Here is a 15,920-nt window from a genome sequence, read left to right on the forward strand (position 1 = left end):
TGACGCATTTAGAGGCGGTATACGGCAAATACAAACTGTTGTTCAACAGGACTTAAAAACCTAACCAACCATCACCTAAGCCTAACTATACTAAAAATAATAATGTTAATCAGTTTTTATGAAAACCTCGACTTTAATACGCAATGCGTTTAAATGAATGAAAAAATTTTTGTTTGGGGTCGGCCGCCGCATGAATGATCCTAGCCAGATGACAAATGCAGATACCTACTTGAAATACAAATAATAGTCTGCAGAACCCTAACCTAATCTAACCTAGACCTAAATATCCACAGAACTCCAATATAAATAACATTAAATTATACGTTAGGAAAATCCAATTTTTAATTCCAATATATAATTCCACTAATAGGAGAGTACCTCCACTACCAGCAGAGTACCTCCACTACCAGCAGAGTACCTCCACTACCAGGAGAGTACCTCCACTACCAGGAGAGTACCTCCACTACCATCAGAGTACCTCCACTACCAGGAGAGTACCTCCACTACCAGAAGAGTGCCTCCACTACCAGAATAGTACCTCCACTACCAGCAGAGTGCCTCCACTACCAGCAGAGTACCTCCACTACCAGGAGAGTGCCTCCACTACCAGAATAGTACCTCCACTACCAGCAGAGTACCTCCACTACCAGCAGAGTACCTCCACTACCAGGAGAGTACCTCCACTACCAGGAGAGTACCTCCACTACCATCAGAGTACCTCCACTACCAGGAGAGTACCTCCACTACCAGCAGAGTACCTCCACTACCAGGAGAGTACCTCCACTACCAGCAGAGTACCTCCACTACCAGCAGAGTACCTCCACTACCAGGAGAGTGCCTCCACTACCAGCAGAGTGCCTCCACTACCAGAATAGTACCTCCACTACCAGGAGAGTACCTCCACTACCAGGAGAGTACCTCCACTACCAGCAGAGTACCTCCACTACCAGGAGAGTACCTCCACTACCAGGAGAGTGCCTCCACTACCAGGAGAGTACCTCCACTACCAGGAGAGTACCTCCACTACCAGGAGAGTACCTCCACTACCAGCAGAGTACCTCCACTACCAGGAGAGTACCTCCACTACCAGGAGAGTACCTCCACTACCAGGAGAGTACCTCCACTACCAGGAGAGTACCTCCACTACCAGCAGAGTACCTCCACTACCATCAGAGTACCTCCACTACCAGCAGAGTGCCTCCACTACCAGGAGAGTACCTCCACTACCAGGAGAGTACCTCCACTACCAGGAGAGTACCTCCACTACCAGGAGAGTACCTCCACTACCAGGAGAGTACCTCCACTACCAGGAGAGTACCTCCACTACCAGCAGAGTACCTCCACTACCAGCAGAGTGCCAGATATAAGGCCAGATATAAGGCCAGATATAAGGCCAGGTATAAGGCCGGATATAAGACCAGATATAAGGCCAGATATAAGGCCAGATATAAGGCCAGATATAAGGCCAGGTATAAGGCCAGATATAAGGCCAGATATAAGGCCAGATATAAGGCCAGATATAAGGCCAGGTATAACATTGTAGATCTTCCTCATCAGTATTCTGTGGAGACTTGTCACTGGTGCAGTGGTAGAGCCAATCTCAGATCCCACTGGGGTGTGGGGGGGGATGTGTGGGGGGGTGTGGGGAAATGTGGGGGGGAGAGGGGGTGGGAAAGGGGGGAGGCGAGGAGATGTGGATAAACGGGAATGTGTATTGTGGAAATAAAAAAAATGCGACCTAGAGGAGAAAACCACCCTGGGATTGATTGATGGAGATTGATGAAGATTAAGGCACCCCCGAGAGGTGGCAAGAGGGCCACACTGAGTGACCTAAACCCCCCCACTACCATCACCCCCCCCCCTCTAAACATCATCTAAACATCATCTCTCTCCCCCCCCCTTATAACTACCATCAACAACCCCATTCCACTATCACTGTCCTTCCTACATCAACCACTCCCCCCTCACTACTCCACACCCCCCCCCCTCACTCCCCCTCTCTTTACCATCGTTGGAGAAAACACAATTCATTCACCGCCTGAAAACGCGTGAAAACAGTTTGGCACGAGATATAAAGCAATTTAGTCAAGGGAGGAGCCAGTGTGAGGAGAGAACTCTCTTGGAGGGCAGAGAACTCTCTTGGAGAGCAGAGAACTCTCTTGGAGGGCAGAGAACTCTCTAGGAGGGCAGAGAACTGCTCTTGGAGGGCAGAGAACTCTCTTGGAGAGCAGAGAACTCTTTTGGAGGGCAGAGAACTGCTCTTGGAGGGCAGAGAACTGCTCTTGGAGGGCAGAGAACTGCTCTTGGAGAGCAGAGAACTCTCTTGGAGGGCAGAGAACTCTCTTGGAGGGCAGAGAACTCTCTAGGAGGGCAGAGAACTCTCTAGGAGGGCAGAGAACTGCTCTTGGAGAGCAGAGAACTCTCTTGGAGGGCAGAGAACTGCTCTTGGAGGGCAGAGAACTCTCTTGGAGGGCAGAGAACTCTCTTGGAGGGCAGAGATTTATCTTGGAGGGCAGAGAACTGCTCTTGGAGGGCAGAGAACTGCTCTTGGAGGCAGAGAACTTTCTTGGAGGGCAGAGAACTCTCTCCAGGAGAATGGGGGGGGGAGAGCTCGCGGATTAAGCCATCCAAGAGATGGCACGGGCATGAATAGCCCGTTAAGTCCTTGTCTGCGACAGAGCAGACTACTGTATAATGCCTGGAGACGCCTATCGCTTGAACCATATCAAGTAACAAAAACTAATTGATTCAATTTGAACATTATTAATTACAATACGTTTTTAGGTCGAGTGACAGCTTCTCACTCGACCTATTGTGAATGATTTTAATTCAACTGCATTTTTTTTATTCATAATTATAGAATATAAACAGACACTAGAAGGGAAGGGAATTATCAGTGGGAAAGCACCAAGCCATTACGACTATATAGCACTGGGAAGGGGTCATGATAAGGATTTGGGATGGGACGGTGGGAAAGGAATGGTGCCCAACCACTTGGACGGTCTTGTTTTATTTAGTTTACGATCCTCTTTTGTTTTATGTGCTCTTCCATTCTTCCCATAGCCCTTATAATCCCTCTCCCAGCAATTCTGACCCCCCTTCCCTACATCTATCCAATCATTACTGCCCCTAATCCGATAATCTCTCTTTACACGAATATTCTCCGTGGTTGTAAACCTCTGAAATACACGAACGGTAAACTGTTTACACTCTAATGGTAATGTTTGACCCCCATTGATCTCTGAAGAACATTCGAACAGTGACTATTCCTGTGAGGCTGTTCTGAACTCTATTAAGTACTCAACTAAATCATCATTTTTTTTATCACAATTACGTTACCTAATCAACCTAATTCAAGGTGAAAGTTTGAATTACCTAATTCAAGTTTGAATTACCTAATTCAAGCTTAGAAACAAATATTCCAGTTGCCACTCCGTACAAAATCCGACCTCCTAACCAAACCAGAAACGCACAAACCCAAGCAACCCACCAAACCTATCGAGGTCGATGCATAGAAAACGTAGATTTGACGTTATACTTTTCACAGTAGGTTGTATTTGTGGAGTTACCATAACGTCATAAAAGCGACCTATTAGTCGAGATGTGGAAGGATGTAAAGCTATGGATTATTAACTGGATAATTGTTCTTTGATTGTACGTTAACAGGAGCGTTAGTTGTCCAATATACTTGATGTTAAGACCACCTCCATATGCCGGCCTCTCCGGTTGTGACGTCACAACCCCCCCCTCCTAATTCGGGCGAAATTAGATCATATTTATGGAAATGTCTTTTATTTTACAGAGGTGGCTGGGGGTAACGATGTCCCCGGGCGCTGATTGGTCGGCTTAGGGCAAGTGACGCGGCTCCGGTGGATGCTGATTGGTTGGCTTGGGGGGTCTAGTGATTGCCAGATTAGGTTTACAGGATGCGTTGCTTCCAGGCGCTGATTGGTGAAATAATCACTACGTAATTTTCGAGATGGTTATAAGGTATGAATCTTAGTAGTAACAACCCGTGGCCTGATGGCTGAGTGGACAGCGCTCGGGATTCGTAGTCCTGACGTTCAGGGTTCGATCCCCGGTGGAGGCGGAATCAAATGTGCAGAATTTCTTTCACCCTGATGCCTCCCCTGTTCACTTAGCAGTAACTAGGTACCTGGGAGTTAGACAGCTGCTACGGGCTGCTTCCTGGGGGTGGAGGCCTGGTCGAGGACCGGGCCGCGGGGACACTAAAGCCCCGAAATCATCTCAAGATAACCTCAAGATATGCACAAGCCGTGCACTGTCACAGGTGCAACCAATATAGAATTCCGGGTTCGAATCCCGGGGCGGGGCAGAAATGGATGGGCACAGTTCCTTTCATCTAATGCCTCTGTTCACCTAGCAGTGAGTATATAGGAACCGAGGAGTTAGTCAGCTTCTTGTGGGGTTTCCACCCTGGGTGGGGTCAGAAATTCGACCTTGGAGTACCTCGATAAAAGCCAAACGTTTATGAATACCCTCAGGCTCCCTGTCCCCGGAGCTTGACCCCCCCCCTCTTGGTAACTATGTGAGTATACGTACATATTTACATATATATGTACGTACGTGTTATAAACAAACATGGCGACTTTTGTGGCTAAGAATCATTATCATCTGAGTTGAGATCCATTGGGTCTCAATTGGGACCCATTGGAGACTCAATGGGTCAGGAGAAAGGTGGGATTTAGTGCCAGGTAGGGTCGTTAGGTAGGAGCCTGAGGCAGTGGTGGTGGGGTGCCAGCGTGTCGGGGCAGGCAGGCAGGCACCTAGTCTTGTGGCACCTCCACTATACTGTCGTTGGTCTTACTGGAGCCACGAGTGTGTACAGCAAGGAATGTATAGATCAGTTTCTGGGACCTTTATGTGGTAATATTGTTGATCTACCTCTCTCTCTCTCTCTCTCTCTCTCTCTCTCTCTCTCTCTCTCTCTCTCTCTCTCTCTCTCTCTCTCTCCTCTCTCTCTCTCTCTCCCTCTCTCTCCTCTCTCTCTCTCTCTCTCTCTCTCTCTCTCTCTCTCTCTCTCTCTCTCTCTCTCTCTCTCTCTCCTCTCTCTCTCTCTCTCTCTCTCTCTCTCTCTCTCTCTCTCTCTCTCTCTCTCTCTCTCTCTCTCTCTCTCTCTCTCTCACTCTCTCTCTCATGTGTTTATCCACCACCTTTACTCTTAAGAAGCTCCTCACTATATCCCTCAAGTTACACCTCAGTCTCCAGGCTCCTCCTCCAAGCTCTATCATCTCGTCCTCCAGACTTCTCCATCTTCTCCTTACAAGTCTCCATCAACCTCCTCCTCCTCCTCCTACACACTTGTGAGATCTCTGGCTCTCCTGGGAGTGAGAAGTGTCTGTGTTTACAGTCATGCGCTTCGCGTTTCTCTTCTGGCTTAAAGCACAAACTCTTCAGGGTTAAAAATGATCCCTGTGTTGTGTGTGTTTGTCTGTGTTCAGGCCGGTATCTTGGTCTCTTTCTGTCTGTGTCTGTGTCTGCGTCTGTGTCTGCGTCTGTGTCTGCGTCTGTGTCTGTGTCTCCATATTCCTGTGGTATATCAAGCTAAAGTATTTTCGGGGTTGCCGGCCCAAATGCCCCGGAATTTAATTTGAAAAAATCAGTGTCTGGGTTTTCGGCAGTTCTCTACGGTAAAGTTTGTGTCAACCTATATTGATCGTGGGAGTGGAGGATAAGGGATTAGCGGCGTCTGAGGAACGCTTCGCGGCGCCTCGCTGTGGGATGTAGGGTAGGTGGGGGTAGGTGGGCGTGTTGGAGGGGTAGGTGGGGGTAGGTGGGCGTGGTTGGGAGGTGCTGGAACTGGATGCTGAAAGGTTGACACAGAGATGCGACGCTGGAGATGAATAAGCGGACGACCTCACTCCTGCCCTTGCCTACTTCCCTACCTCCTTCCTTTCTTCCCTATCCTATACCCTCCCCTACCCCATTCCCACCCCTACCCCATTCCCACCCCTACCCCATCCTTCCCTACGGCTGCATGCCAAACAGACCCATCTCCAAGGCCACATTAACACAACAAAACACAAGACTAGTCAGTGAGAATTACCTCAAAAATCTTTTACAATTCAATGTATATATATTTGATAAAGGTTTTAATAAATATATAAATTAATATTAAAGTTTAATGAAGCTAATATTTGAGCGTCAACACGACCTGCATCAAATGTTTGGTGCAAAAAATTAATGAATCTGATATAAAAATGATTTTGTTTTTTTAGGTTTTAAAGTAGTTCACAAATTTATCTAGCACACTGGTGTATATATGTATGTGTATATATATATTATTAAATATGACCGAAAAAAGTAAGATTAATAATTCTAACACGAATTTTCTCAATCTTTCGTACATTTCTTTTCACTTTCAACTGATTCGTCAGTTGTATCCTCTGATTTTTGTCTGTAGGGATAACGTTTCTATTAATAGAAACGTTATCCCTACAGACAAAAATCAGAGGATACAACTGACGATTTACTATAAAACCAGAAAAACGGCCAGCCTACTCATGAGAAACTCTCCAGACACAAAACAGAACGCTTTAAAAGAGACCAACGTCGTCTATGCCTTCAAATGCCCACTTGGGGACTGTAAGCTCCAAAAAACCCAGTATATAGGCAAGACAACAACATCTCTTTCTAGGCGTTTAACGATGCATAAGCAACAGGGCTCCATTAAGGAACATATAATCTCTTCCCATAACCAAACCATCGCCAGAGAAATCCTAGTAAACAACACAGAAATCATCGATAGATACAGCGATAGCAGACGGCTTGACGTTTGCGAGGCACTGCACATTAAGAAGTCAACACCAGCAATCAACAGCCAATTAATGCACAACTATATTCTACCCACCTCAAGACTCCGCTCCAATATAGAAGCATCAAGAAATATGGACCAATAGGCTTTCTACAATCACTTCCATTTCAATACCCATTGTTTCGTGTTCTGTCTTGTGTTGATGAAATTAATACCCTATTAAATACCACCTCACCCCATCCACCTCACTCAAATGTAGATATAAACAAATCGGAGATATGTAAGTTCTATTCAGTTGTGTATGTGTAAAGTCTTTGAAAATGTAATAAGTTTTACGAAACGCGCTCAAGTGTCGCGTCAGACTAGAAATAAAAATGAATTTTGGAGAATTGATTTTTGAATTACCTCCAACAGTGAAAAGAAATGTACGAAAGATTGAGAAAATTCGTGTTAGAATTATTAATCTTACTTTTTCGGTCATATTTAATAATATATGTCTACAGGAAAGACTGCTACCAAAATATACTAGTATGTGTATATGTATATATATACACCTATAGAGCACTACACACTGCCTGCAGTACCCAGAGAGTATCCTGCAGTACCCAGAGAGTACCCTGCAGTACCCAGAGAGTACCCTGCAGTACCCAGAGAGTACCCTGCAGTACCCAGAGAGTACCCTGCAGTACCCAGAGAGTACCCTGCAGTACCCAGAGAGTACCCTGCAGTACCCAGAGAGTACCCTGCAGTACCCAGAGAGTACCCTGCAGTACCCAGAGAGTACCCTGCAGTACCCAGAGAGTACCCTGCAGTACCCTGCAGTACCTACTCACCTGTGGGTTCAATTCTCACACGTGGGTTAAACAATTCCAGCCCGTTCTCATAAACAAAGGTCAAAGTCCATTCCATCCACTCGCCAAACCCCCAGTTGTTTATGAATGAAAAACGGTTTACACACGACTCACAACTGATGACGTCCGAACACTTCCGGAACAAGTGCTTCACTGACGACTTGTGTTCGAACCACAACGCTGTAAACGCTTCACCCACGTACTACAAATACAAATAATCGCAAACAGAACCTAAACACATAACCTAATCAATGCCTAAATATATGCACAATGTCCTAATATATAATAATAGTCATTTATATATGAGAAAATTCCTGTTTTGAATGAACAGCATGTTAAAATTGATGAATGCGTCTTTGGGGTCGACCGCTGGATGGAATGAACTTGATCTGAGGACGGGTTGAAGAACAATTCTTACTCATTGACCAACACATTGTAACTACAATTCCCTCCTGCGGTGTCCAAAACCTTATCTCTGAAAGTCAAGACACTTATATAAATATATATAAAATATGTTTTCAGTACGCATGCACTCGTATTAATTTCTACAGCTTCATTAGACTAGAGAGGAGACTACTCGAAGCTCTAGGAATACAGGCACTATCAAGGGAGCTGTTAGGGTTGGGAAGGGGTTTGAGTACTGTACCTGGATGTGAGAATCGGATGACCCACGCGAGTTCTGTAAAAAGGAGTTTCAAAACTGTATCCGGACTGTAATGGAACAATCGAACCCCCCCCCTGAACATTCCTCTCTCTCTCTCTCTCTCTCTCTCTCTCTCTCTCTCTCTCTCTCTCTCTCTCTCTCTCTCTCTCTCTCTCTCTCTCTCTCTCTCTCTCTCCCTCTCTCTCTCTCTCTCTCTCTCTCTGTATGTGTGTGTGTGTGTGTGTGTGTGTGTGTGTGTGTGTGTGTGTGTGTGTGTGTGTGTGGTGTGTGGTGTGTGTTTGTGTGTGTGTGTGTTTGTGTGTGTGTGTGGTGTGTGTTTGTGTGTGTGTGTGTGTGTTTGTGTGTGTGTGTGGTGTGTGTTTGTGTGTGTGTGTGTGTGTGTGTGTGTGTGTGTGTGTGTGTGTGTGTGTGTGTGTGTGTGTGTGTGTGTGTGTGTGTGTCTGTGTGTGTGTGTGTGTGTGTGTGTGTGTGTCTGTGTGTGGTGTCGTGTGGTGTGGTGTAGTGTGGTGTAGTGTGGTGTGGTGTGGTGTGGTGTGGTGTGTGTGTGTGTGAATGAGTGTGTGTGTAAAGCTTAAATATTTCACAATCTAACATTACAACAACAAACTCTAATACCCAACCAAAGGCTCCGAAGCTAAGCTGCCAGGTTTGAATCCTTGAGTATCCTATACAGCTTACTGCTGTACGTGAGCTTGGAGAGAATTCAAGCTTTACAACCCACAATGCTACTCAGTGTGTAATCCCAACATGCTCAAAGAATCCACGAAATAACAGTAGTCTCTCTCTCCACTAGTGTAATTAGCTATTAGATGCATGAAGCATCAAAGCGACGGAGCATTTAAGCATTGCCAAACCTAGCAGCATAAACAGACGTCTGAGAAAGATTTATAGCTAAACCGAAGAACATGAAAACCATGCACAAGACGAGACATAAAAATGGAACACAAAACCCCAAGGAGCCGAGAACGAATGAGAGGATGAAGAGGAGATAATGAAGATGGAGTTAAGAAAGTGAGGATAAATGCCGGACAAGAATGAGAGGCTTGGCGTAGCACACTAGAATATATGAGGACACAAACTGCTCCATGTGAGGAGAGAGGTGAGGGAAATTGTGAGGATTTAAGAGGTACTTCGGTTCTCATAGAAGAGAAGATGGAGAAGAGGCTCCAATGGGAGGTTCTTGAAGAGGTTACACGGTTCTTGGGTAACAAGGACAATCAGAGGAGAGAATGAAGTTTCAGATGAATAGAAAGAGCAGTGAGAAAGTGGTCAAAGGGTGGGAGGGGGGGGAGGGGCAGGACCAAGGACCACTACATAAGGACCACCACAACAGGACCACCACCACAACAGGACCACCACAACAGAGGACCTCCACAACAGAGGACCACCACCACAACAGAGGACCATCACAACAGAGGACCACCACCACAACAGAGGACCACCACAACAACAGAGGACCACCACAACAGAGGACCACCACAACAGGACCACCACAACAGAGGACCACCACAACAGAGGACCTCCACAACAGAGGACCACCACCACAACAGAGGACCACCACAACAGGACCACCACCACAACAAAGGACCACCACCACAGGACCACCACCACAACAGAGGACCACCACAACAACAACAGAGGACCACCACAACAACAACAGAGGACCACCACCACAACAGAGGACCACCACAACAGAGGACCACCACCACAACAGAGGACCACCACAACAGAGGACCACCACCACAACAGAGGACCACCACCACAACAGAGGACCACCACAACAGGACCACCACCACCACAGAGGATCACCACCACCACAACAGAGGACCACCACAACAGAGGACCACCACAACAGGACCACCACCACCACAGAGGACCACCACAACAGAGGACCACCACAACAGAGGACCACCACCACCACAACAGAGGACCACCACAACAGAGGACCACCACCACAACAGAGGACCACCACCACAACAGAGGACCACCACCACCACAACAGAGGACCACCACAACAGAGGACCACCACCACAACAGAGGACCACCACAACAGAGGACCACCACAACAGAGGACCACCACAACAGAGGACCACCACAACAGAGGACCACCACAACACAGGACCACCACCACAGGACCACCACCACAACAGAGGACCACCACAACAGAGGACCACCACAACAGAGGACCACCACAACAGAGGACCACCACAACAACAGAGGACCACCACAACAGAGGACCACCACCACAACACAGGACCACCACCACAGGACCACCACCACAACAGAGGACCACCACCACAACAGAGGACCACCACCACAACAGAGGACCACCACCACAGGACCACCACCACAACAGAGGACCACCACCACAACAGAGGACCACCACAACAGAGGACCACCACAACAGAGGACCACCACCACAACACAGGACCACCACCACAACAGAGGACCACCACAACAGAGGACCACCACCACAACAGAGGACCACCACAACAGAGGACCACCACAACAGAGGACCACCACAACAGAGGACCACCACAACACAGGACCACCACAACAGAGGACCACCACCACAACAGAGGACCACCACAACAGAGGACCACCACAACAACAGAGGACCACCACCACAACAGAGGACTACCACCACAACACAGGACCACCACAACAACAGGACCACCACAACAGAAGACCACCACCACAACAGAGGACCATCACAACAGAGGACCACCACAACAGAGGACCACCACAACAGAGGACCACCACAACAGAGGACCACCACCACAACAGAGGACCACCACCACCACAACAGAGGACCACCACAACAGAGGACCACCACAACAACAGGACCACCACAACAGAGGACCACCACCACAACAGGACCACCACCACCACAGAGGACCACCACCACCACAACAGAGGACCACCACCACCATAGAGGACCACCACCACCACAACAGAGGACCACCACAACAGAGGACCACCACAACAGAGGACCACCACAACAGAGGACCACCACCACCACAACAGAGGACCACCACAACAGAGGACCACCACAACAGAGGACCACCACAACACAGGACCACCACAACAGAGGACCACCACCACAACAGAGGACCACCACAACAGAGGACCACCACCACAACAGAGGACCACCACAACAGAGGACCACCACCACAACAGAGGACCACCACAACAGAGGACCACCACCACAACAGAGGACCACCACAACAGAGGACCACCACAACAGAGGACCACCACCACCACAACACAGGACCACCACCACAACACAGGACCACCACCACCACAGGACCACCACCACCACAGGACCACCACCACAACAGAGGACCACCACCACAACAGAGGACCACCACCACAACACAGGACCACCACCACCACAGGACCACCACCACAACAGAGGACCACCACAACAACAGAGGACCACCACCACAACAGAGGACCACCACCACAACAGAGGACCACCACAACAGAGGACCACTACCACAACAGAGGACCACCACAACAGAGGACCACCACAACAGAGGACCACCACAACAGAGGACCACCACAACAGAGGACCACCACCACAACAGAGGACCACCACAACAGAGGACCACCACAACAGAGGACCACCACAACAGAGGACCACCACAACAGAGGACCACCACAACAGAGGACCACCACCACAACAGAGGACCACCACCACCACAACAGAGGACCACCACAACAGAGGACCACCACAACAACAGGACCACCCCAACAGAGGACCACCACCACAACAGGACCACCACCACCACAGAGGACCACCACCACCACAACAGAGGACCACCACCACCACAGAGGACCACCACCACCACAACAGAGGACCACCACAACAGAGGACCACCACCACCACAGAGGACCACCACCACAACAGAGGACCACCACAGAGGACCACCACCACAACAGAGGACCACCACCACAACAGAGGACCACCACCACCACAGAGGACCACCACCACAACAGAGGACCACCACAACAGAGGACCACCACAACAGAGGACCACCACAACAGAGGACCACCACCACAACAGAGGACCACCACAACAGGACCACCACCACCACAGAGGACCACCACCACCACAACAGAGGACCACCACAACAGAGGACCACCACAACAGGACCACCACCACCACAGAGGACCACCACAACAGAGGACCACCACCACCACAACAGAGGACCACCACAACAGAGGACCACCACCACAACAGAGGACCACCACCACAACAGAGGACCACCACAACAGGACCACCACCCCAACAGGACCACCACCACAACAGGACCACCACCACCACAGGACCACCACAACAGAGTACCACCACAGGACCACCACAACAGAGGACCACCACCACAGGACCACCACACCACAGGTCCACCACAACAGAGGACCACCACCACAGGATCACCACACCACAGGTCCACCACAACAGAGGACCACCACCACAGGACCACCACCACAACAGAGGACCACCACAACAGGACCACCACTACAATAGGACCACCACAACAGAGGACCACCACCACAACAGGACCACCACAACAGAGGACCACCACCACAACAGAGGACCACCACCACCACAGGACCACCACACCACAGGATCACCACACCACAGGATCACCACCACAGGACCACCACACCACAGGACCACCACCACAACAGTGGACCACCACCACAGGACCATCACAACAGAGGACCACCACCACCACAGGACCACCACCACAGGACCACCACACCACAGGACCACCACCACCACAGGACCACCACCACAGGACCACCACCACAGGACCACCACACCACAGGACCACCACCACAGGACCACCACACCACAGGACCACCACCACAGGACCACCACCAAACCACAGGACCACCACACCACAGGACCACCACCACAGGACCACCACCACAGGATCACCACACCACAGGACCACCACACCACAGGACCACCACCACAGGACCACCACCACAGGATCACCACACCTCAGGACCACCACCACAGGACCACCACCACAGGACCACCACACCACAGGACCACCACACCACAGGACCACCACCACAGGATCACCACACCACAGGACCACCACACCACAGGACCACCACCACAGGACCACCACACCACAGGACCACCACCACAGGACCACCACACCACAGGACCACCACACCACAGGACCACCACACCACAGGACCACCACCACAGGACCACCACCACAGGACCACCACACTACAGGACCACCACCACAGGACCACCACACCACAGGACCACCACACCACAGGACCACCACCACCACAGGACCATCACAACAGAGGACCACCACCACAGGACCACCACACCACAGGACCACCACCACCACAGGACCACCACCACAGGACCACCACCACCACAGGACCACCACACTACAGGACCACCACACCACAGGACCACCACACCACAGGACCACCACACCACAGGACCACCACCACAGGACCACCACCACAGGATCACCACACCACAGGACCACCACACCACAGGACCACCACCACAGGACCACCACCACAGGACCACCACCACAGGACCACCACCACAGGACCACCACACTACAGGACCACCACCACAGGACCACCACACCACAGGACCACCACACCACAGGACCACCACCACCACAGGACCACCACACCACAGGACCACCACACCACAGGACCACCACACCACAGGACCACCACCACCACAGGACCACCACACCACAGGACCACCACCACAGGACCACCACACCACAGGACCACCACCACAGGACCACCACCAAACCACAGGACCACCACCACAGGACCACCACACCACAGGACCACCACCACAGGACCACCACACCACAGGACCACCACCACAGGACCACCACCACAGGACCACCACACCACAGGACCACCACACCACAGGACCACCACCACCACAGGACCACCACCACAGGACCACCACACCACAGGACCACCACACCACAGGACCACCACACCACAGGACCACCACACCACAGGACCACCACACCACAGGACCACCACCACAGGACCACCACACCACAGGACCACCACCACAGGACCACCACACCACAGGACCACCACACCACAGGACCACCACCACCACAGGACCACCACACCACAGGACCACCACACCACAGGACCACCACCACAGGACCACCAAACCACAGGACCACCACCACAGGACCACCACACCACAGGACCACCACCACAGGACCACCACACCACAGGACCACCACCACAGGACCACCACACCACAGGACCACCACCACAGGACCACCACACCACAGGACCACCACCACAGGACCACCACCACAGGACCACCACACCACAGGACCACCACACCACAGGACCACCACACCACAGGACCACCACACCACAGGACCACCACACCACAGGACCACCACACCACAGGACCACCACCACAGGACCACCACACCACAGGACCACCACCACATGACCACCACACCACAGGACCACCACACCACAGGACCACCACACCACAGGACCACCACCACAGGACCACCACACCACAGGACCACCACACCACAGGACCACCACACCACAGGACCACCACCACCACAGGACCACCACACCACAGGACCACCACACCACAGGACCACCACACCACAGGACCACCACCACAGGACCACCAAACCACAGGACCACCACCACAGGACCACCACACTACAGGACCACCACCACAGGACCACCACACCACAGGACCACCACACCACAGGACCACCACACCACAGGACCACCACCACAGGACCACCACACCACAGGACCACCACCACAGGACCACCACACCACAGGACCACCACCACAGGACCACCACCACAGGACCACCACACCACAGGACCACCACACCACAGGACCACCACCACAGGACCACCACACCACAGGACCACCACACCACAGGACCACCACCACAGGACCACCACCACCACAGGACCACCACACCACAGGACCACCACACCACAGGACCACCACACCACAGGACCACCACCACAGGACCACCACACCACAGGACCACCACCACAGGACCACCACACTACAGGACCACCACCACCACAGGACCACCACACCACAGGACCACCACACCACAGGACCACCACACCACAGGACCACCACCACAGGACCACCACACCACAGGACCACCACCACAGGACCACCACACCACAGGACCACCACACTACAGGACCACCACACCACAGGACCACCACACCACAGGACCACCACACTACAGGACCACCACCACAGGACCACCACACCACAGGCCCACCACACCATCACCGACGCCACAAAAGGAGTCTGACGAGCTGCCTTAAGCATCTTTATCTCAAGCTGGACATGTTGGAGCCAGATTTAGTGCGTTGTTGGTCGTCTGGCCTCCGGCTTACCCAGACTCCGTGGGGCCACGACGTCCCATCTGGCTCGCTCTCTCTATCCGGCTTCATGTGGTAAATCCTATCCTTCAGTGTTACAGAGTAGTGACGCTGACGTTCGTTGACTTCCGTGTTAAGAACTAGCTAAGAAGTAGCTATCTTTTTAGTTATCTTTTAGCTATCTTGTGTGTTCGTTTTCTATTTAG

General features: G+C 51.1%; 1 protein-coding gene across 2 annotated transcripts in view; it reads right to left on the reverse strand.

The window, feature by feature from the left end:
• The window catches only part of LOC123763199 (synaptotagmin-7), a 559,721-nt gene that overhangs the window by 189,873 nt on the left and 353,928 nt on the right, over positions 1-15,920 (reverse strand). Inside the window, exon 2 of one of the 2 annotated variants that reach the window (XM_069303013.1) lies at positions 8,273-8,305. The exons of the other annotated variant lie outside the window; for it this stretch is intronic. Within the exon in view, the coding sequence (XP_069159114.1) occupies positions 8,273-8,305 (33 nt within the window). The remainder of the gene's footprint in view (positions 1-8,272; positions 8,306-15,920) is intronic. 2 annotated transcript variants of the gene reach the window in all.

Source organism: Procambarus clarkii, chromosome 49 (genome assembly GCF_040958095.1).
Source record: "Procambarus clarkii isolate CNS0578487 chromosome 49, FALCON_Pclarkii_2.0, whole genome shotgun sequence".
Classification (NCBI taxonomy): domain Eukaryota; kingdom Metazoa; phylum Arthropoda; class Malacostraca; order Decapoda; family Cambaridae; genus Procambarus; species Procambarus clarkii.